We start from the raw sequence: 23342 nt of genomic DNA on the forward strand, positions 1-23342 counted from the left end.
ACAGAAAATTTTACTGAGGACCAACAACGCTGCTTCTCCACGTCGTGATACAGCGGTGAACGATATTTCGGGAAAATGTGTTGCTAAATCTCCGTCAAACACTACGCTCGCATTTGGTGACAGCGGAACGCAGTCGCAAGAAATTGTGGAGAAAATACCGGAGTTCTGGCAGCTTCAGGTGCACTAGATTATTCAGTAACGTCGGCGGCTTTGTAGTTATACCTTACATCAGAGCAAACTGCACTCGACAGAGATCAAGGGCAGCCGCACCGTTATAGCTAAGCAAATTAAGAACAATTACGCCGCGTCTTCCCACTTCGAGCACGCTCCGACAGCCCAACGATAGATATTTCAAACGTAACCGCACTCGGACGAGCAAATTTTGCTTCTGCGAAGTGAACGTAGCGGGTATTTCAAGACGCGTGTTAAATTCACGGCTGTTTCATTCGTGAGCATTACTTACGTGACGTAAAATTATCAGTGAGCAAAACAGTTTTTGTTTCAACGCAAGGAAAGAAAAGTGAAACTAGTTGTGCGGATTCAAATGATCCAAAGCCGAAGCCGTCAGTAGTATGACGCCATTTTTCAATTGTGTTGCATCTCGCGCGAGTACGTTGTCGTCGAGTGGTGGTTCTTTATTCTATGGAGTGGTTCTGAAAGCGCTGCGTTAGGGGCGACTGCAACCAGGCGTTGCGGCAAGTTACGGTGGGAACTTCTGTCCGTGCTGTGTGATTGCGACGAGGACGACTGCCGCCAGCAGCGGCGTGTCGCCGATTTCGTCTTTGCCGAGATCGAGCAAGTGCAGCGCCGGAAGTGTTGCGTTTTGCACTGCATTTTCCTTGTGATATGGGAGATCGCAACGCAGAGACGACCAGATGCACACGAAAGACTACCAGCGGAGAGTGACCTGTGCCATATTTCTCTTAACCTCTCAGGTAAGCATATCAGCTTTTGTTCCGAGTTTACAAACGGCGCGTAATCGGCCCTTCCGGCACGGCTACATTTTGCGCCACGTTTCTCTTGGCAGTTCACAGACGTTTCTTAGGCATGCGTTGGCGTATGAATGCGAAAATACTACTGGCAGACGGAAGCCTCAGGAGAGCATCTAAAATTATAGCAAAGCTGTACTGCCATAGGTAAACACCAACGACTCCAATGACGAGTGGCCTGTCGCATCGAAAAATCCGTAGAATACCAAGTACTGCGTAACTTGAAGTGTAGTGTGACCAGTGTGACTTTCGCTGGCGAAGACAGGTTGTCGAAAAAACAGTTGTCTATTCTGAAGATTTACTAGCGCTTTAGGTATATTAACGCGAATAATAAAAACGCTACCACGCTGTATGGCAGTGTCAGGCGATGTGGCAGCACAGATATTTTCGTAGCAGTGAGGCGGCTGCATGCACGAGCGAACAGACACAACCCTTTAAAAGCTCTGAAACAGAACAAATTAAATGTGCATTTGGCGTCAAGTCGGAAACACATTGGCTTACAGTATAAGCCGATGTATAATGCTATTATTTTTTGTCATCTTTATTTTCACGGTTGTAAATATTTAAAAGCATGAATTTGCTGCAACCTTTATATAGTAAATCCTACTAGGCGCACAAAACCTGGCTGTGTTGTGTAGAGAATTTGTGCTATTCCTACTGGATTTTCTATTTTGAGTCCGGTGTTTTATGAAAAAGAGGGTCTTCTTATATGTAGTCTTATGTTAGTGCAGATATTTGGCAAGCAGAAATGAGTTGATTGCAAAGTTGTATCTCCCGGTGAGCTGCACATGAACCCAAGTTTATCATGTCTTGGCTATTGTAAAATGCATATAACAATTTTAAGTATATACAGCGGTAGTTGGCTTTGTCACTGTAGCGTATTTTGTAAGAGTAGAATGCTATGATTATATTACTGTTTTCATGCAGAAATACCTTTTTTTCTTGTACCAAGAAACGCTCACATCATTGAATGAAATGAGGTGTGGTGTATTTTTCTACTAATTTAATAAAGGAAATTTCGTCTGCGGTGTATCAGAGATTAGTTTACTTTCTTTTACTAAACAATGCATTATCTCCTCTGCTACTGCTGTTGTTCTGTGTATCTTTGTAATTTTGAAATGTACTTTATTTTAGGTATTCAAGAAATGGCAACATCCAGAAGAAGACGCCATCTTATCCAGCACGTTATGGGTGAGACAGATCGTAGCAGGCAATTTTGCATATCTCATTAGCATATGATGCTATTTGTTTTAATTTTTGTGTCCACTTTCCTGGCCTTTTTCATTTCAGCATTATTGTGCAAAGGGTAATACTTTTACATCTAGATAGAGTAATCGTCCAAAAGAGAGAAACATGGCTATAGGAGACGACACACATAAGCCTCCTTTGTCCGTATCTCTATGTTGCGCAGTTACTCTGTCATTATCTACCAACAAGCACAAATTCTTCATCAGCTACATCTACTAATTCTCCGTTATTACAATTTAATTGATACAACGTTGAAAGTACAGAGGTTCACAGGAAGACAGAGACTTGAAATGATAAGAGCCGTAGAACAAGGAGCATCGCTGGAGCCAATGTTTCGACAAAGAGAAGGAGATAAGTTTTCTTGCCAAACATTGGCTCCAGTAAAATTTCTTGTTCTATCACTATTTACGATTAAAAGACAGCATTAGTGCTCTTGCTGAAGTATTATGCATTATGGAATAAAAATTTGCAGGGTTAAATGTCAGGAATGTGAAATTTCTAGTGTATTTTAATGCTACAGCGAAAGCCAGAAAAACAAGATGTAGAGAACCACATTGTTATTTGTCACTACCCAGTTTGGCCAACTTCATTCAGAGCTTGCACTTTGTTGCATTAATGACCACAGGAATTCATTATATTGAATTGCTTCGTGATTTACTTATATTCAGAGATATTGAACTTGTTTTAATGCAGCTTAACATAGTGCATGTAAAAAATATACAATGACATTTTAAGAGGCTTGCAGTTGACTAGCAAATCACTTGATGGTGTGTGCTCAGGTTACCATTGAGCTTCCACGCACAAATCGGATGCACATTTTTTTTTCATTGCTTGGATTTTCATAAACATAAGTACCATTTCTTCTTTGTCGATGTTCTAGTTGTGTTGTAGGACCTAACTGTTTACATTTATTTGTATTGGTATCCATGTTACACAGACAGCTGAATTTTTCTTGCAAACTGTCACATGGTAGGACTAAGAGCGTTTGTGCAAATTTGCTGCAGGTACACTCTGGTGGCTCCCTCCCCTGCATCCTACGACCACCGTGTCCTCACTATGTTTACTAGGGAGTTCGAAGCCTTTGGCGGCTCCTGCCACTGCGTCCTGCCACCACCGTGTCCTGGCTACGTCCACTAGGGAGTCGGCAGCCTTCGTGATGATGCCAAGCAGGCTGGAAGCTGACAGAACGATCGAGGTAAATACATGTAATTAAGTGGCAAATTTTTGAGTGAAGTGGCTTGTAGCCACTCAGCAATAAAAGAATTAACTTAGAAGCAGTTTAGACTCCCTGCTATCGGTGCAGGAATGCTCAAGTCCATCCATTTTGCCTTAGCCGCCAAGAGGCTATGTGGATTAGACGAAATGCGATGCAAATTTTGAAACTAGTAGGAGACCACTTGTACAATTTTTTTTCTTGCTTGACACAAAACTGCTTTGATAAAGCTTTAGCAATTTAAAAACAATACAGTGTACTTTCATACATGTTATTGGGCATAAATTTACTAGGACTGCCTCAATAGTAAGTATGCCGATAAACTTACACCAAAACTGACTTTTTTTGCTAGTTCATCCTCATCTCTGTGCACTGCTGCATAATTTATCTTCCTGATACCAGTTTTTGCGTGCAGCACAAGTCCTAAATATGTGGATTACATAAATTTGCAGCTTTTGCTGTAAGCGAGTTCTATGAAAATAAAGTTAATAGGCCATTTTGTCCATTTTTAATGACCCATAATAAACTGAGCAGTGGCTAATAAGCAGTTCAATTTTTGGTGTAAGGCCTCTCTTTATTGTTCTGAAAAATTTGGCCCCCTTAATGAAGGGAAAAATTTTTTGGCTATGCCTTTTATGATGCATAGTTTGGTGCGTTACACAAGTATTTCTTGAAATTAACATTTGTCCTATATTGAAGGGCCTCCAGTTTTTCGAAAAGAAATTTCAAGTGGTCGTGTGCCAGGTCGGGACAACTCGCATGAAATAGCCTACTTACAGAAATAGGGAGGGCCATACCCGCCGTGGTTGCTCAGTGGCTATGGTGTTGGGCTGCTGAGCACGAGGTCGCAGGATTGAACCCCGGCCACGGCGGCCGCATTTCGAGGGGGGCGAAATGCGAAAACACCCGTGTACTTAGATTAAGGTGCACATTAAAGAACCTCAGGGGGTCGAACTTTCCGGTGTCCTCCACTACGGCGTGCCTCATAATCAGAAAGTGGTTTTGGCACGTAAAACCCCATTATTTGAATTTTTTTAGGGAGGGCCCAGTACACTTAACTTTATGTTAAGATACTATTATTGGTCTACAAAAGAGGGAATGAAACATTCTGTCCTATAAGCAGCTCTTCACATTCATTTATACTTTTGCACATCTGTATACCTCAAGTCTGGTGACTTGTGTCTGTTTTCATTATCTGCTTTGTGCCGATGGTAAACTTCAGGTTTGCCCTATGATGGAGAATATTTTGTTGCTTATAGATATGGATCTGTGTTTTTCAGGTTGCCTCGAAATTTTACCCGAGCCGTGCCACACACTTGGGCCAGGCCTCTTGCAAACGACGTATAACCAGGCTCAACGCAGGATGTCGAGTGAGTCCGGAGATCGAGGCAACCTGCTGTGCAACCAGCGTGCAACCTTTGGTGACCCTCAATATGTTCCACCTATTTCACAGCTGCACTCAGCTTCCACCTATCCAAACCGCATCGCCAGCTGTGGTCACTCATCGAACCATGGATGAATGTTGGGGTGGAGTGATTTGAAGAGACATTTTTTTTGTCTCTTCAAATCCTTAGCAAATACTTGTGTTATTATAATTAATATGTGTCTTTAGTGCCTAGTTTTTAATGGTTCCTTTCTATTAGAATTCTCGCCATCGATTCCTGCTATTAAAATGTATGTCTGTCTTTATGCACGGTTTTTCATAGTTGTTTTGTACTTGTCTATGTAATTGATAGGTTAATACTTCTTGTTATACAGAAGGCTAAAATGCAAACTTACGGCATTTTTTTCTTCCTTTTGATAATCTACAGCACTGCAAAGTGTTCAAGAAATGTAACCCAACGTGGGCTCTGGTGCAGGAAAAATTTAAGAGCAATATAGAGTACTTATTTCAAGCACCCATTATTTTTGGAAAAGTAAAGAATATAGGAGCACAAAAAAGAAAATATTAAACTAGAGAAACATGAGTTCCCCTCATAAGTCTGATAATAATGTGACTTCACTTCACTGCAAAGACACCAGTAATATACTCGCATACAAGGTTTGAAACAAGAAAGCTATGATGCCCTTGGCATTTCTCAGTGCCTATTTGTCACACTGACGAATGTCAAAGGCATCGTAGGTTTCATGTACACATTGGTTGTGTTACACTTTTGAGTATTGCATTTCTCAAACACAAAGGTTTACAGCTGTGCTTTAAATAGCAAATGCATTTCCTAATTTATTAGTGCAAGAGGAACAGTACAGATCATGTAAAAAATTTTTTACAGAGTATATGTCCATGGATGCACGCTTCTGATGACATAGCAGTGACGTGGTCGTGGGATGAATGACTTTATTTCAGATTTAAATATTGGCTTCCAAGTCTGGGTTAGTCTCCTACACTGAATAGTCTGGGTCAGAGCTCATTTACTAGAGAAAGTGAATTAAACTAGGAATTATAAACATCAAAAGATCTTGTTTAGGAAATTAATGTGACAATCAGCAAGGTTCTTTGGGTATTCATTTCCAAATTTGTAGGATATATTTTATGACTGGTTTCATTATTGTGAGAACAAATATTTGTTTATTGTCACACTAGAGTTGGCTGCCCCCATTTGTATACAACTCCTTTACAGGCTGAAAATTCAGTGTGCTACCCTATTTACTCGCATAATGATCGCACTTTATTGTAAAAAAATTGACTCAAATTCAGAGGTGCGATCATTACGCTGGGTAAATTTCCCACCAAAAGAAAAAAATATATCCTCTGGCATTTGCTACGGGATGACAACAGGTCAACAAAGAGGTGACTGCCTCTGTATGTACTGCGGGACACACACACAAAACAAAAACATGGTGGCCGGCAGAGCAAGCAGAACGCGCCGAACACGATTTTTTTTTCTTTTCGTGAGTACATTACGTGCATTCAAACAGTTTCTTCCGTATCAGTAATGAATAATATCGGCAAGTTTGCGGCAATAACATAGCCATGTCCACTTTGAGGAGACAGAAACAGATGGGCGCGCTTAGCTGCCTGTGACATAGGAACACATGGCGGGCATGCTGTGGAAACTGCGGCATTTGTCTTCACCACTATCCTAATATGGCACGTTTCCGCTAAGGGTGGGCGAATATCTTAGCTGCGTTACAAACGTCGGCGAATGAATAGGGTACACTTCTAACGTATCACTGTAAACGTGGCTGCTATCATTGCCACTCGCGATTTGTTGCGTGCCCACAAGTGCAGACGAGGAGAAACGAAAGACGCCTTTTTTTTGTTTTTGTTGACCACAACCATTACAAAGACTACACATAATAAAGGCAAGTTTGGTTGTAGCTTTTTTTTGTAATATAAGTGCGGAAAGTGATGGAAGGAGTGAAATGGGGCATCTGCTTAAGAATGTTTGGTGCGTGCAGACTACTTGGTTTGTCTTGAAGAGTTGTTCTCATAGCAGTTGACAGATGGTAAGTGCGATCATTATTAGCTAGACTTGGCACATGACATATCGCTGCGGAAAGTTTGGGGTGCAATCTTACACGAGAAATAAAAAAAAAATCGAATTTTGACATCAGAATTTAGGGGTGCGATCATTACGCGAGGGCGATCATTATGCGAGTAAATACGGTATTAGGTTGTTTTTGGTTTTACGCACTCAATGTTAAGGGATGCAAATGGTGACATACAACAGAATGCAAAAATGACTAATGAATGCAAGCAGGGCGTGGGGCTTTTTAGGCAGATGCATGCGTGTGCTATTTATAAAGCTCCCCATGGTATGCCTGAAGGCATTTGCTAACACTTTGGTAGAAAACACTGACACCCACTTATTAAGGGGAAATACTCCTCAAAACAACTTTTTTATATATTTGTACTAGAGATTTGAATATACTGTCATTCATAAAGTGTTTTATTAGATTTGAATTGTCATTGATTTTTGTGCAGCTGCTGTTCTTTAGTTATGGTCCTACACAGTGGCAAAATATTCTTGTGGGCACTTTCCTGTGTATAAAATTTTCAGAAATAGCTTCATGCTGTATCTTATTTAGCTAGTTATATACTGCAAAGTGATGACACCTATCGAAACGGCTTGTACAATTACTGGAACTATGCAAAAAATATTAGGCCACATTAAATAATTTTACAGATTGCACTTTCAATGAGACATCAGCATTCTGCATATCTTGAATAGTATGTATGCCAAATTTCGTTAGTATAGGACAATTATAAGTGCATGAGGTTATTGTCATGCTATTGTGAGAAAAAGTTTTTGAAGTATATTGTAATTTTTTTCACAATAGCATGAGAAGTATGCAAGATTAGTAGGCAGGCCTGTCTGCCTGCCTACTAATCTTGCATACTTCTAGTAACTTTACATGCTGTTTGAATAGATATTGGCACTTTGCAGTCTACAAAGAGCTGAGTTAGCTGCAGCACACTGCTTTTTGTGAGAATTTAATACAAAAGAAAGTGCCTGCAAATATGACTATGTATTTTGCTGTTGTGTAGGACATAACTCGAGAAGCAGCTAAACAAAAACTAATGGAATATATAAAATCTGCATGAAGAACTCTACAATTGGCTCTTTTTCAAACCTCTAGTACAAATAATAAAAATATTTTGAGTAATATTCAATCAGCAAAATGTTCCCCTTGCTACAGTGACCTACAACATAGCGACAAAAGTTTAAGGGAAGTCCTCTTGTCAAAGCGACTCTGGGCTGTGTTCCCAAGGGCTTCTGTTAAAGACTGCATTTTCCTGCATTTGTCAGGAGAGCAATACAAAAATGTTTGTGAATGTGAAAATGGTATCGGCACACTAGCAGAAAAAAGACAGTTCTGTGAAATGTAGACTTGATTATAACTTTGTTTGACATTTACATTCCGACTGCATATATTTATTTCGTGTTTTGTACTGAGTATTTCAGCGGTGACTGCCGCTGATTATTGAACATAACTGCTTCATGACAGTGCGACTAACAGAAATTTATAGCAGTGGCAGGCATTAGAATTACAGTACTCAATGATGTCTACTTTGTAAGAACTCAGACTAGCACCAGTTCTGAGATACACATACCCAAAAGGTAATGATCAAATAGATTTCTCTTTCACACAGAATTGTCCCACAAGGCTTACAGAACTCATTGTTTGTCATGTACAAGCAGATTATGTGTCAGATGTAATTTATGCTCAGTAAATACATAAATCAGTCATGCGAGGTGTCTCACTTTAGGTTGCAAGTTCGAACTTCTTTTAATCTTGCTTGTTCTTATTTTGTTTCCTTTGTGAGCATGAGTGAGTTGGTGACCTTGGCACATATTGTCAAAACTGCTTCTTCATCACTGGGAATCGCTAAATTTCATTTACACATGAAATTCCCAGTTACTGGCATGGTAGGCTTCGAGCTTAATTCCCTTATCTTTCATATGTTTATCTACCAAGTAGTTTTATCGTTCATTGAAACATATCCATGCTATGCAGAGTGGGCACCCAAATTATAAATATCTGTTCTTGCTTTCTACCCTGCTCTGGTGTTTTCAAAACCTAGCAATGGTGCAATGGCCTGTCTGCACCTGCAGAAAAGTAGTGAAGTGGCTAAAGTTAAAGGTCAACAACATAATTAAGATACAAAGCAAAAATATAAGTTCGCAATTGTCCCCCATAACCAGAGTTTTGCTTAGAATTTTAAAAAAATGGACATCCTGCTCGGGTGTGAGAGTTGCTTTGGGCACCAAGGGAACTACGTAGCACCTGTGCTAGTGTACAGAAAGCAAAAAAAAAATTACTCCAGATTGGAGCGGCAGCGAAAAGTTCAGCACAGATGTTTTATTTCACGCACCATTAATGTGGCTTATCATCTGCTCCGGTTGTATTGGAACGCATACATTGGGAAGACAATCCTTTGCGCCATTGTTACCTTAGCGGGACACCAGAGAAAGGTAGAAATAAATAAAATCGAGAACAGGTATTCACACTTGGTTGCACACAGTGTATTATCTGGAAGTGTTTTACTCTACAAAAGACTACTGTGATAGATAATCCTAATGACAAAGACAAAAGAATTAAAAGAGGTATGTGTCAGTCATCCGTCCGTGACCTCCAGTGTTTATAGAAACACTTCTTTCTGTATATGTGCCAAGCCGTAGGGAGGCTTTATGTAACTCAGTCATGCTTGCTTAGGTAAAGATTGGAATATGGGAAATCACAAGAACATTGTATGAGTGATTTGTAAATGTGGCACCTAATGTAACTTATTCATGTATGGGCTGAGGATAATAATAATAATATTTGGGGTTTTACGTGCCAAAACCACTTTCTGATTATGAGGCACGCCGTAGTGGAGGACTCCGGAAATTTTAACCACCTGGGGTTCTTTAACGTGCACCTAAATCTAAGCACACGGGTGTTTTCGCATTTCGCCCCCATCGAAATTCGGCCGCCGTGGCCGGGATTCGATCCCGCGACCTCGTGCTCAGCAGCCCAACACCATAGCCACTGGGGCTGAGGATAGATTACAGCCAGTGCATAATGTACTCTTACAGGATGACTTGTGATGCGTAAAAGAAGCCTTCCTCACATCCTCCTCTTTGTTTCTTCTGGATCTTTGTGCACTATGTGTATTGTTACAGCTGCGTGCATGTAGCTGGGTATAGTTTATGTGTTCTGCTTCCTTCCTTGTCCTCATAATTCATGCGCCATCTTTGCCGTAACAAAATACAGCTACCTGTGCTACTTATTTTGTCAATGTGTTTGCATTATGGAAAGTTTTGTATTAGCGGTTATTTCTACCTGTGAAATTGTCTGTGTCAGCTATTATACTTAGTCTTGCAAAAGTATGTTTCTCAACATAAATAAATGATCAGTATAAGTGTTGCTGTATTTATTTTTGTAATTTTGTCAGTTATGAAGTTTTTATACACTGTTGCATGTTGTATGACAGAATAAAATTGATGCACAACTTTTTAATGTGGTGTTTTTCAGATCAATTTTCATCTCACGCTAACATGCACAAATTGTGTGGGAAAAAGTGCCAACCAGAGTACCATAAGGTAAGACAGCTGTTTTTACTCTTAGATTGGATTATCAATTGCCAACCAGTTGTTTTTAACAAGCATAGTATAATGCATAGATAATGTAATCTAAGTTGGAATATTGTTTTTATTGCACTTCATTATATGGGTCTCATTTGCACATAAGTGCAGCCTTTCTTATTTGTTATGTGTAGCTTACTTGCTTAGAATGTTAAGTCGCAAGTTTAGAACAGGGAAATAGATTGAACTTATAAATCTTTTGACATATTATAAGAGACTTGTGCGGTGGTGAATTAAACTTCTACATGAGTTACATAATATTTTGGGGTCTCATCAAGGTTCTGAGTGGCATTGCAGTGTCATGCATATGCAGCTGCAGGCTACATATTGGATTTTGCTTTTGCTACATTTTGCTTGGTTGGCTATTGATTCCAGTTTAATAGTAATGAGAACTGTCTTGCTTTCATAGTGATTCTGTGCTGACTGATACATTTGAATTTTCCAGAAGACAATAACGAAGATTGATGAAATATTAACTTTTTCTTGCTAGCCTGCCATGGGCTCTTTGGCACGTTTACTGTGGATTCTTTGTTATCCTGTTGTCTTTTCACAGTAGTCTTCTTGAGAACTAGCCGTAGTCATGTATACTTACAGCAGGAGTTGTTGACACATCTTGAAAAGCGGCTCGACACTGCCATCCAAGAGTGAAATGCCTTACATGGATCAGTTGCTTTACTTTATTTGCAAGAGACCGGCACCACGGACTAAGGGTAACTTGACACACACTGCTGGAGTCATGAAACTTGTCTAAAATAGTTACCGGAATCATTCTTGCAGTTTTCATGTGACACTTTATCTTGAGTCGTCTGACTCATCTAGAATTGTTAACCGACTCCCTTAGCACTAGTCTTGTAACCCTTTTGAGAGAGTATAGGCAAGTACTACAACAGAGTATGCATGACTATTGTGTGCGGAGTCACGCAAACACCTTGTATGGAGCACAGATAGTCTCGGGACTCTCTGCCAAAAGAGAGTTCGGGTGTCTCCCACAAAGTGTGTCATATACGTGACGAGTCCAGACTCTTCGAAAAGAGTAAGGGATACTCTTTTTTTTCTTAGTGTGTAGGTAAATCTCTCTCTAAAGCCATAGACAATCGTCCCCTAAGCCTTCTCCTTGCAGAATCTCTCAAAATGTTGCGGTATACGTTATCATAGGCTGTTGCAATGTCCAAAAAGGCCACATTTGACGGTCTTCTTTCTACTTTTGATATTTCAATACACTGAGTAAGAATAAATAAGTTATCATCAAAACGCCTACCTATTCTAAAGCCAATATGAAGTTCTCCCAAAATGCCACTACTCTCTTCCCATGCTTGAAGCTTTAATTTAATGGCCTGCATTGCTAGGCTGTATATTACCGATGTAATGGCCAATGGTCTATATGAGGTAATTCTATCTTTCTCCCCCTTACTTTTATAAATTAAATTCATTCAACTTTGTCGCCAACTATCTGGTATTAGTCTGTCATTTAAACTTTTTCCCACTGCTTCCACCAGAGCTCCCTTACTTCTTGGTCATAGTTCATTATTCAGCATAACGGGAACCTCGTCTAGCCCTGTGGCTGTACGCTTAGGAATTTTCGCTTCGGCTTTCCCCCAGATGAAATTTGTCAGCACCACCTCCTTTTCCACTTGGGTCTCTTTCATGCTCCTTTTTTCTTCAAATACAACCTCGTCATGGCCTTGGAAAGATTCAGCTAGTATTTTTCGGATGAAATTTATTGCCACTTCTCCTTACGGGCTGTTGCCACCTTCGTGTAGGATATTTTGTAGTGTTGTTGACTTCCTGCCTAATAAATTTATGTGGTTCCAAAATATTGTAGGTGCGGCCTTCTTTTTCGCACGTATTTCTCATAACCATCGTTCACTGTCGCCTTTTATTCTTGCTTGCACCATAATTTGAATCATTTTTCTTCTTCGTCCGCTATATTTCCTATTTACTGGCTACTTCATCCTGCGGCAACTGCACCGTCTTCCGTTGCCTGTGCTCTCGAGATGCTTTCTGAAGTTCGGCGATCGCTTCTCGTATCTCCCTGTTCCACGAGCTTTTCGGCTTCTTTTTTCCTTTCCAACGAACATCTTGTTTCTCTTTCCGTATTTCTGTCGTTATTACACTTAGAAGCTCCCTATATACCGACTCTTTATTTGGCCATTTGCCAAGCTCTTCTTCAACTCTAGTGACTATATTTGTTATTTGTTCAGCGCTCTAATTTGGACTGGACTTCTTACACTCCTTGCTCTTTTTCCCTACTACATATCCCATTTTCAAAATGATGCGTTTATTGTCACTCCCTATGCTGCTATGTCCTTCCTAACCAACGCCCATTTCTCTAAACTTATCATGAATTCCTTCTGTCATCAGACAGTAATCAATGGTTGATTGCCGGTTTCCCACTTTCGACATGGTTTGCCCTTCACACTTAGGCCCTGTGTTCACGATAACGAGGTTATGTTGCTCACAATGGTCTGGCATTTACTTCCTGTCGTTCTCGGTACAGCCACCTAAATCCTTTATGTGGGCATTCATGCCACCTAATAGGATAATTTCAGCACCATTGCCGAAACCCCTCATATCGGCGCTTATGCATTCCACTAACTCTTTATTCTTCTCTGTGCAATTATTTCCAGTCCACAAATACGTAACGCCCAGCCAAGGTTTTTTTCCCCCTCATTGTACCTGATAACCAAAGACGCTCGTTACATTTTGAACTTACTCTTTTCCATTTGGCTCCCTGATGGATGAGCATTCCGACTCCCTCTTCCTTTCTTTCCGACTTTGTTCTGTTGCACCCTTCCCAAACATAATTCCCTATCACTGGCGGCTCTTCCGAGTCTCTAAGGTACGTTTCTGTAAACGCATACACCCCTATTTCTTCGCTGTTTAACTGCTCCTCCATTTCTGCCCACTTTTCCTTTCTTCTGCCACCCTGCATGTTTATGTAGCGTATTGCATGGCGAGCTCTCCTTCTTGCTTTCCTCCCTTTTATGTGATTGACGGCGATGCTATACTGAGGTTCCCTTAGGGGACTTTCTTTATTGCTACCTACTCTCCACGGCCTCCTGAGCACCCGTGGGCCCCCTAAAGAAGCAACTGCGCGACCAGCAATTCGCCAGACCACTTCTCGTGCAAGCGTGTAATCCCCCTTTTTCATTTCCTTGTGCTGCCCTCTGCCGCACGCCGCTGAAAACGTTTTAGAAGGGTGCCGGTGCTTTCGCAGGTTGATTTGTGTGCCTGCGTCCACCTTGAGTGCGCGTCAGTTGTGCGTTTCGTGAATCGCGAATCATTATTAATGGCTTATTCGGGATCGCAGGTAATTCCTGGAAACCATGTAGCACTGAAGAACTGCTGGGTGAGCAGGCCTGAGTGCGCTGGTTTGCAAACAGTGCGGCCGATAAAGGCACGCTGAGTTCTGTTTGGCGGCATGGCTGCCTTGGAATTCGTCCCTGATTTCTGCACTTGGACAACACTTTTTGTATTCTTTTTACACATAATTTAGACGTTTCACATATTCCAAAAGTATTCGAGGGCAGTCTTCGGCGTCGATTAAAGCGGTGCACTTGTTTACATCGACATCTGCAGCCGCTGGTCGTTGTTATCGTCAAATGTTGTAGAAAAAGTCCATAATTGATATGAAATAGGGTCAAAATGTAGCAAAAGATGCATATCTGCGCATATGTGCCATGTTCTTACACCCTGAGACGAGTCAATATGAGTGGCGGAACCACATAAACAACGGCAACTGTGATCCAGATACTTATATTATGCGCTCTTAATTAACGCATTCTCGTTTTTCTTCGCCTCCATCATACCTAGTTTTAGCGTGCCATAGAGCATTATTAGTGAAAACTGTGCTCGCATAAGTGCTCATTTGTAGAACATGTTGTTCTCTCACGAAAACGCGCGGATGCCATCGCTCACATGGCGTTGGTATAAATGAGCGAGGCGGTTGTTTATGCTGCTGTATACCGAATACACCGTCTCTTTGCCGCTTGATACAGAGGCAAACAGTGCATCTCTGAAACAGATAAATTTGTCGGCAAAGCAACAGGTACAGGCTCACTCATATCCCTAACGAATGCGGGCGACAGCCTTGAGGTACAGTGACGTACAGATGTTGGCACAGTGCTTTGTCGACGCGTGCCGCTTATTGTGCACGTGCCGTGCGAAGTGTGGCTGATTTCAAAAAGGCCAGAATTGAACTATAAAAGCAGTTTCGTTTCACCTAACTGCTGACATTTCATTTCAGATCCGCCGGTAGCGAGTTCATGAATTCAACGGCGCCAGGTTACGCTTCGCTGAACAGGATCAACATTGGCTCAAACTTCGTGGGCTCGGCTTGATAGGGTTAAAGCTTGTGCATTTCTACTTGGTGGGCGTGCTTGACTCATTCTAAGCATGATTTATTACATTTACAAACGAAGACGCTGTCGCTATTGTGTTGTAGGTTCGATGGCCGATCGCGCGGGGTTGTGTCGAACGATGGTCAGCACGCTCATTTTGCCGGTCCCTTCAACAAGAAAGCCTGTCGCAGTACACCTCGCGCTCGTCAATTGCGTCATTGTCGACCTGGAGCGTTCTAACATAAAACTGTTCCAATATGCTTTTATTCCAATCTCCTGACGTCACATTTGTGAAACCGCCGACGCAAGCATCGGACGGCCACCCGCAGATTTTGTCTGAACAAACCAATCAAATGCTCCCCTCGTTCAATTTTGTTTGCTTGAAAAACGAATAACATTGACTGCACTGAGCGGCTTGTCTTATCTAATTGGCTCGCAAGAGGCGAGGAGCATGCTCAAGTGGAGATGGATTCGATGCGGTCGAGCCACTGCACTTAATATCGATAACCGGATGAAGAGGGTGGTGCCGGCGTCTGCGATTAGTCTGCTTTCTCTTACTTAGCTTGCGGTGGCTCGTCGACAATCGCGGCGGCATGCAACGGAAGCTTAAGAATGACGCTAAGACGCATACTCAGCAAAGAAGAGTTGGCAGAACGAGTTCGCAAACGTGCCGAAAGTTCTAGAAAGCGTTACACGGCTACGCAAGAAGCTTTATTACACGCAAATATGCCGATGCTGCCCGGCAGGGGCGATCGGCAGTGCCGGAGCGATTGGTGGCAGCCATCTTTTATTCATTTTGGAACGGGGCAGCCTCCGGCTATTCAGAAGAAAATTCAGTTTTGTTCGGCATATTAATGCATCTTTAACGCGTACGCGTCACTTTGACGCGGTAAGTTCTTGCGGTTTTGTGATGTCGTGTAAGAGGCAGGTGAAGTGGGTACAACTCGAAAACTTCTGACCAATAACCGAGGGCTAATGGCAAAAATGTGTCGATTCAGAAATAACTATTTTTGTTTAGTTCGGTCGAATTAGGCATTATCAGTGTGTACACGTCATATCAGATGGAGAGCTATCGTGGTTTTCGTGACGTCGCGTGACAGACAGGGGAAGTGGGGGTGGACCAAAAAGGTTTTCGACCAATCGCCGTGGGCTGATTGCAGAACTGGAATAGAAAAGTTTGGTACAGTTTTACGTTATAGCACCTCTGGCACGATAAAAAGGTTTCAGTGACGCACAACAGACGGTCAATCATTAGAGTGAGCGTCTTGTCGGTCTCGTATCTACGCAGTGTTGCCGTGCCTTACGAGTACGTGCTGTCAGTAAAGCGCTGCCACCACCAGCAAGTGCGGACTGATGCTGCAAGAAGATTTCATCAGCAACATGATCTATTTAAGTGCTGCCCAAGTGTAACGCACGGGTTTTTCGTTAAATGAACGAGCCCTTCATAAAAGGCGGCAACTACCTTGCTGACGGTGCAGTCCCGACAACTCGGGCGATGCCCTGGCCGCTTTCTCTTTTAAAGTGGAGTTGCGGTCTTACGCTACGCACGTTTCGGCACCGCACCGACGTCGAGCTACCACTGTAGTTTCAACGCGCTACACGGCTGGAGTGTTTGCAGCAGCGCGCGTCGATCCGAGTGCTTTTTTTTTTTTCTCGGCGGAGCTTCCGGGCCGCGGCCACGCGCGCGACCCTTCCAATGTGTTTCGCGACTAATCCACTAGGGCTGGGCGCATGCGCTGTCACGCCATGAAAGAGGCGGATTGAAGTGGATCCCGTCTCGTTAAAAACCACCATGCCTTCTCACTTCCCTGTTTACTTCAACAGTCCCGAAGCCTTTCCGTCGGCTCATTTTCTATATCGCCACTACGGCACTTTGTATGTGACTATCACGTACAGGCACCTCCGGCACCGTACACACCACGATCTTCACCTGAGGGGACAGCTCGCGCAAGTCGTCCACCCGCTTAGCCAAGCCTGTTTAGAACGTCATTTAGCCCACCTGCTATTATTACAAGGTTGCGCACGTGGGCATTTTCCGCGAGCTTTGCTTTGGCTGGCTCCATGACAGAACCCAGCGTCCGCACTAGAGATGTCCCTAACGCTACTCTTTGATTGCCTTTCACCCTCTCCACAATTGATTCTGAGCACCTATCCCTGTTTAAGTCACCGGCGATAATCACCATTTCACTCTCTTCTACCTCTCCCGGCTTCCCTTTGTCCTTTTCCGCGTGATTCGGGCTTGACAAGGGGCATTGACCTGTGCGCTCCTGATTTTTCCGCGTGGCGGCCTCAAGGCGGGTGCCGCTCTTTCCAGCTAACCCCTCACCCCGTTGCACGCATTTCAAGTAATTTGCTGGCACTCCCTCTCCTTTCACGTCGGGGGACTGTATTACATTATCACGACCATTCTCGTTCACAATGGCGTTCCTGTTCAGCTTTTCCTCGGCTGCTTCAAGTCTTTTTTTGCCACTACCTTCTGTGCATCACGCTCCCTATTTAGCTCATTCTTTAGCTCCTCAATCTGTTTGACAAGCTCCTCCTGGAAAGTCTCTATTTTCTTCAGCCTCGCATCGACATCACAGTGTGGGCTGATTGACTCGGTTTCCTCTCCATTCTCATCCGTGCCCCTCATCTGCAATGAGGGACCCCCCGCACACTGCCTGCTTTCCCGGCTTTCTTGCCATGTTTCGCCCGGCTTTTCTCATTGAAATACTATAAGACTATAATAATGCAGAGTATGTGCCTTTTAGCAAAAACCCATACGCACAGGATCCAAACCCTCAAAATGTCGCAAAGCAACTCTCACCACTGTTTCAAAAGCAAACAATGCCGCGGAGACCCAAGGTATTACACGCTCTCGCACGCGCACAATCACGTGGCCATGCTCTCACTTTGCTACCAAAAACACACACAGTAAAACTACTAATACCTATTAGTGTTGCCATCTCCAAGGTACTATTTAGAGGTTACAAACACTCAACGTCCCACCCGGCTTCACGTATTGCAGCACGTGGTGCGAAAGGATGCTTTAACCATCCTGTAAAACCAAATGTACACGAAACACACCCGCGCACACGAAATACGAGCGAAAAAAAAGAAAACCACCCAATTATTATTTAAAGGCTAAAAAATCAGCCAATCAAAAACAGAGGCAAGTTCAAAGCATGCACAAAAACTTATGATTTCGTCGCCGCCATGGAGACCCGAAAAGCACGTCCATTTGCCACAGAAGTATGGTTGCGACGTGCGCCCACTAGGCGAGCGCTGCAACCGGCCAGCAAGAATTCCCCCCATCTTACCTCGTCGGGCGCGCAGGCCGTGAGAAAAAGCATGCGCGCCGCGTCTCTAGCTCAGCCGTGCTTATTTCTACTAGCTTTTCGCTGGCGCCGTAGTGGGGCTGCAACCGCAAGAAACTATCCGAAAACGCAAATCTCTATTCTTAAGCTCTTCACTCCTGCGTGCCTCCAGGCTCATATCCGCGAAGCTCTTTGTGGCCCCTATTTTGAAACTCACTATTATTGATAAAAGTGGTTTGTTCTCACGCTACAGAGGCAACGCTCAGCCGTAATAGTGGTTTGATTGGTGACGATACGCTGACGATACGGTGATATGTTGACGATACGGAACGCTACGAATGCCTTATTCTGCACTGCATCAATAATTTGCTACTCAGCTCTATGTGGTACGTGTAGACGGTGGCGAGAAAACGCCAAATAGACGCCCAGCAGACTCATGTGAACAGGGCGTTCGCTCTAACTAAAGGTGGCTTAGGAGGCTGCATTGAATTGCTGAGAAAGCGTATCAATGAAGTGAAGACACGCTGTGGAATTCAGGGAAACGCAGCCTATAGTTAGAACACAATAATATTTGTTGTGTCATTGCACTAATAATGGTGGATGTATTCCAAGGATGGAAAGCGAATGCGGAGCAGACGAGGGTGGTGGTGTGGGCTTGTTGGTCGGTCATCATTGAAAGGTATCTGTATAGCGCAACAAAACAAGGACACAAGAAGAAACGAAGACAAGCGCTAAGCGCTGAACAGACGACGCGGCCCGGATGAACAAATCGTGAGGGGCATTCCGCATTCCTATTGGTTAAGGAGCCCCGCAGCTTCCCTAGTGCTGCAAAGAAATACTGAGATTAAGTATAGCTAAACTGTATTCGCGTCATCCGTAAGGACGGAATCAAAGAATGACTCCTTGAACGTTTAAATAACTCCATTATTATTAGTTGAAATGCGTATATTCAGGTTGCGCGACAACTAGTATAAGGCCAAGCCCCGCTCATCATCAGCGTCATAAGAAATATTTTACGTTCTTATTTATTGGCTTGTTTTCTTCCTTATTTTCGTGTGTGCGAGTGATATTCAGGCCCGCAACACAGTTTATTTTTCATCTTGGATTATATATTTATTTTACTTTTGGTGTTAGTTATTTATTAACCAAATTCTTTTATTTATTCAATCATATTACCACCCGATTTGTGGCCTATGCCCCATAGTGGGTTTGTGCCATTTATTGAGGCTTCATCGTCGTCATCAACACGCGTCCGAAAGCGTTCGAATGAGTCTCACGCGCTCGGCCGAAGAAGACGACGGTTGGAAGCTGTAGTATGCCTTTCGAACTCTGCATTTCTTGTACGATGTCTCAGTCTGATTTCTAATTTGTGCGATTTCGCGCCTCGTAATGCCACACGTATTCACCTGTGAACGCGTGCGTTCGCTGCTAAGGTCAAAGCGCCTTGTATTTCTGGGATGCTCAAGTAAGTGCAGGCGTTCTACTTCATTTTCTTGTACACGTGCTAAAGATGTTCTGTCTTCGACCTTCCAGACGTTCGAGCCATTTACAAGGACCTAATATGTTTGTATCATAGGAATTCGCTCGTCCCAAATGATTTGCTCAAGCAAAAGGTAGGCGGTTTCAGTTACACGTTAATTCAAACCCAACGCGTTGTTGCACGTTCCGATGCTATAGCGGATGTAAACGTAAACGATTTAGTGCGCCTCAGTTGCGTTTTGAGAGCGCGTCAGCGTATACTTTCTTTTGCATCATCTGTGGTTTCGTATTCGCAACTTGGCCTTAACGAAGCGCATGGCACTGCAGCGCCCTTCAAATGATGCCGTCTAACCGGCCATCTTCCCATAGCCTAGCAGCACAGCTTTTGCAGAAAGTTCAAGGGCCGTATTTGCGTAAAGGGTTTTGTCAGTGACCTCTACCCTACTGCTGAGCCGTTAAGCAGCCACTGCCACCGTTGAGTTCGCGCGCATTGTGATCGATTAAAAGGGAACGCTAAGCGTCGCAGTAAGAGAAGCGGTCCATTCGTGACTTCTTCAATTGGCTCTGCACATACGATCTGTGCGGCGTGAGATGCAGCGTTCATCTGCGTTCGTTAACAAGTTTGATAGCCCTATCAATTCATATGCACTCGTGCTTGCATTTCCAGTATTGATCAAGAGACGCTGCATTTCTCCAGTTTTACAGGTGTAGGCAAGCCTCACGTAAATGCGAGTTTTCCAGCAATCCATGCATTTGCGTAAGGACTACATGGCAGACTTTGTGTAATTTTCCAGGATAGCTCTTCGCGTTTCGGTTTATGATAGTTATGACACGGTTCATGGAGCGTAAAGATAATCCAAACCAACCTAAGGTGGCCTGCACTGACGTCATCCTTGCCGCCGTGCAGGATTAGCAGCAGCACGCGATGGGAAGCTGTGTCTATAAGCATCTCGCGCGGTTGTTCTCTCAGTCCTTGCGTGGTTCTGGCGCAGACGCCAGTAGTGTTCCGACCGCGTCCCTATGAAACTGAAGCAGGTTACCCGCTTATGTGAACATGCTATACTGATGTCATCCTAGCTGCCACGTTGGAAAAACAGTGCGGTGAGAAACTACATCCGTGACGTCATGTCAAAGCTGTTTTGGTCTCCTCGCGACGAGTGCCGGCGAGTGGTTCGTCGACGCAGGCGAACTGGCACTCTAGGAAATGAAAACGCGTAAAATTGTGCGAGTTACTGCGCCTATACAGAACGCGATAACCGTTGCAAGAAGTGTCTATGCCCTGGAATCATAACACTTAGCGCCGCTGATTATATATCAAGTCGGCATGCGCTAAAACTAACGTCACTGAAAACTTCCCTTCACCGCACCATGGCACCAGGGGAGGTATTCTGTAAATGTCCACCTAGTGGACATGTCCATTTTGTCTGCTGCTGAAGTTCTGATTGGCTAGGGACACCTGGCTCCTTCGACGCATACCTCAGCCCGGTCAATCAGAACTTCAGCAGATGTGGACATGTCCATTAGGTGGACACTTACAGAATACCCCTCCAGGAGCTTTGTTTGATTAATTGCCTTCGCGTACATGTACAAATAGCGCTGATTGAAGGCATGCCGTCCATCAAATGCATATCTGCTGTCTTATTATCATGTAACTACACACTAAACGGTTTAATCCAGATCGATCCATCCATTATTTGATAAGCTGGTGGGTCAATATGACTGGAAATCTTTTTTAGCAATAGTGTTCCCGGCTGACCTTAATGACAAGCTCGTAGAAGTGTTCCGGAACTTAAAAGAAAGTGCTACCGGAACAATACATATCAAACAACGAAACGTGGATAGCAAGTGGACGTCGTATGGCATACTTGCTGCAATAAAAGAAAAATACTTACTTTGCGTGTTCCAAATTCTGCAGACCTACAGATAAAATTTAAGCAGTTGAGAAATAAAGTTACTATCATAATCCACTCCGCAAAGCGAATATATTTTGGAGACTAATTTTAAGCTGCTAGTTACAGTAGTAAGAAAACAAGGTCTTTAATTAGGAGCTTTAGAGGTGATAATACGCGAGCTAATATAATGAATTACTTTCCGTCCAGTTTATCCAGAGCAGACAAAATATTTCTGATCAGTTTAACAACCACTTCTATCCTGTAATTAGAAACAAACTTGCAGGTAGATTTGTGCACTTTGCGTCACAGCATTATTGAATCGGCATATCTGCCTTCAATTTCCCAGGAAGAGCTAAGATAAATTTTTTTCAGTTTAACATGAAATAAATCTCCTGAATTGACGGTATTTCCATTAATGACTTGCGCAGAACATATCAATATATCCAAGAGGTTTTGCTAGCACTATTCAATCGCATAATTTCAAGGGGTGAAGTTCCTGTAAAACTGAAAACAGCAATAGTTATACCTCTATATAAAAGCGGTGCGCGTAATAAAATACATTATTATCGCCCAATATTAATTCTACCTTCTAATGCTCAAATACTAGAAAAACACTTATTATTAACGATGACAAGCTTTCTGGACGCCCACAGCATTGTGTCGCCTAGTCAGTGTGGCTTCTGGCCCGGCAAAAGCACTCAGACCCTTCTGAAAGATTTCTCCGATCAGTTAAATATAGCTTTCTCTAATAATAAAATTGCTTCTGCTCTCCTTCTTGATTGTAGCAAGGTTTTTAACAGTGTTCATCTTGGTCTGTTGTTAAGTAAACTTTTCTTTTTAGGATTTCGGGGTGCTTCCTGGTCGTTGCTAGCAAAATTACTTCGGCGTAGGCGTCAGGTCGTCTCGGTTGGACAAGTTCGCCTTCTCCATTATTAATGCTGCAGTTCCGCAGGGATCTATACTCAGCCAGTTATTATTTAATATTTTGTAAATGACCTCTATAGCATGATACCCATCTCTCTATCAATACGTCGATGACACGATGATCGTAATTCTGCCCATAGCTACTACGATGCGATTGATTCTTTACAGTCTGCTGCCACAGAAGCTATGGACTGGTTTATAAATAAGCTAATTTATGTAGATGTATCTAAGACGCAATTAATCTGCTTCCATAATCCTTTGAGGAAGGTAGCCCTTGATTATCCTCTTCTTTTGCATTGTTCAGATTGTTTATGTTGTTCTTGTAGACCATTACAATACTCATCTGTTGTAAAGTATCTTCGTCTATATCTTGACAGCGACCTTTCTTGGAACAGCCGCCTTGCTTACGTTTGCAAAAAACTTCGCACTGTATCATGTCGACTGTACAATATGAGATATGACATTCCTTTATCGATAAGGAAAACAATAACTTACGCTTTAGGCTACAGTGGCTGCGGTATGGACTGATAATTTACGCGCACTGTGCTGTTCGCTGGCACAACAGAATAAATGCAATACTGCACTCCCTCTCTGTGTCAGCTTGAATGCTGACACAGACCACTTTAAAATACCTTCGGTGCCGAATTTCAACGATCTTTGAATGCAAAGGGTTGTTTTAAAACACTTCTGGTTGAGTGAATTCCTAGTTCTGCACACTTATTCCCGTTGCTTAAGGCCCAAAGACCACTTTTGGAGACCACGTTGTTCCACAAGGTGCTGAACTAGACCTCGTGCCCATTATGTGCCAACCTACTTCAAAAATTACCCCCCAACATCTTCTATGCAAAAACTAATTACAAGTTAGAGACTGCTAAGGCGTATCTGATTGTA

At 42.9% G+C, this 23342-nt stretch overlaps 1 protein-coding gene and 1 long non-coding RNA gene across 7 annotated transcripts in view; both read left to right on the forward strand.

The window, feature by feature from the left end:
- Nucleotides 1-599: 599 nt before the first annotated feature.
- Nucleotides 600-3266, forward strand: LOC139051911 (uncharacterized). Its single transcript, XR_011509596.1, has 3 exons — nt 600-935; nt 2124-2180; nt 3242-3266. It is a non-coding gene; the product is annotated as an uncharacterized lncRNA (long non-coding RNA).
- Nucleotides 3267-19417: 16151 nt separating this feature from the next.
- Nucleotides 19418-23342, forward strand: part of LOC135916418 (uncharacterized) — a 95604-nt gene continuing 91679 nt past the window's right edge. For 4 of the 6 annotated variants that reach the window (XM_065449764.2, XM_070528897.1, XM_065449767.2 and 1 more), the window contains exons 1-2: nt 19418-19621; nt 19690-19769. In XM_065449764.2, the coding sequence (XP_065305836.1) occupies nt 19546-19621; nt 19690-19769 (156 nt within the window). In that variant the 5' untranslated portion in view covers nt 19418-19545. The remainder of the gene's footprint in view (nt 19622-19689; nt 19770-23342) is intronic. The other 2 variants (XM_070528896.1, XM_065449765.2) reach the window with 1 other exon arrangement.

This window comes from Dermacentor albipictus, unplaced genomic scaffold (genome assembly GCF_038994185.2).
Source record: "Dermacentor albipictus isolate Rhodes 1998 colony unplaced genomic scaffold, USDA_Dalb.pri_finalv2 scaffold_15, whole genome shotgun sequence".
Classification (NCBI taxonomy): Eukaryota; Metazoa; Arthropoda; class Arachnida; order Ixodida; family Ixodidae; genus Dermacentor; species Dermacentor albipictus.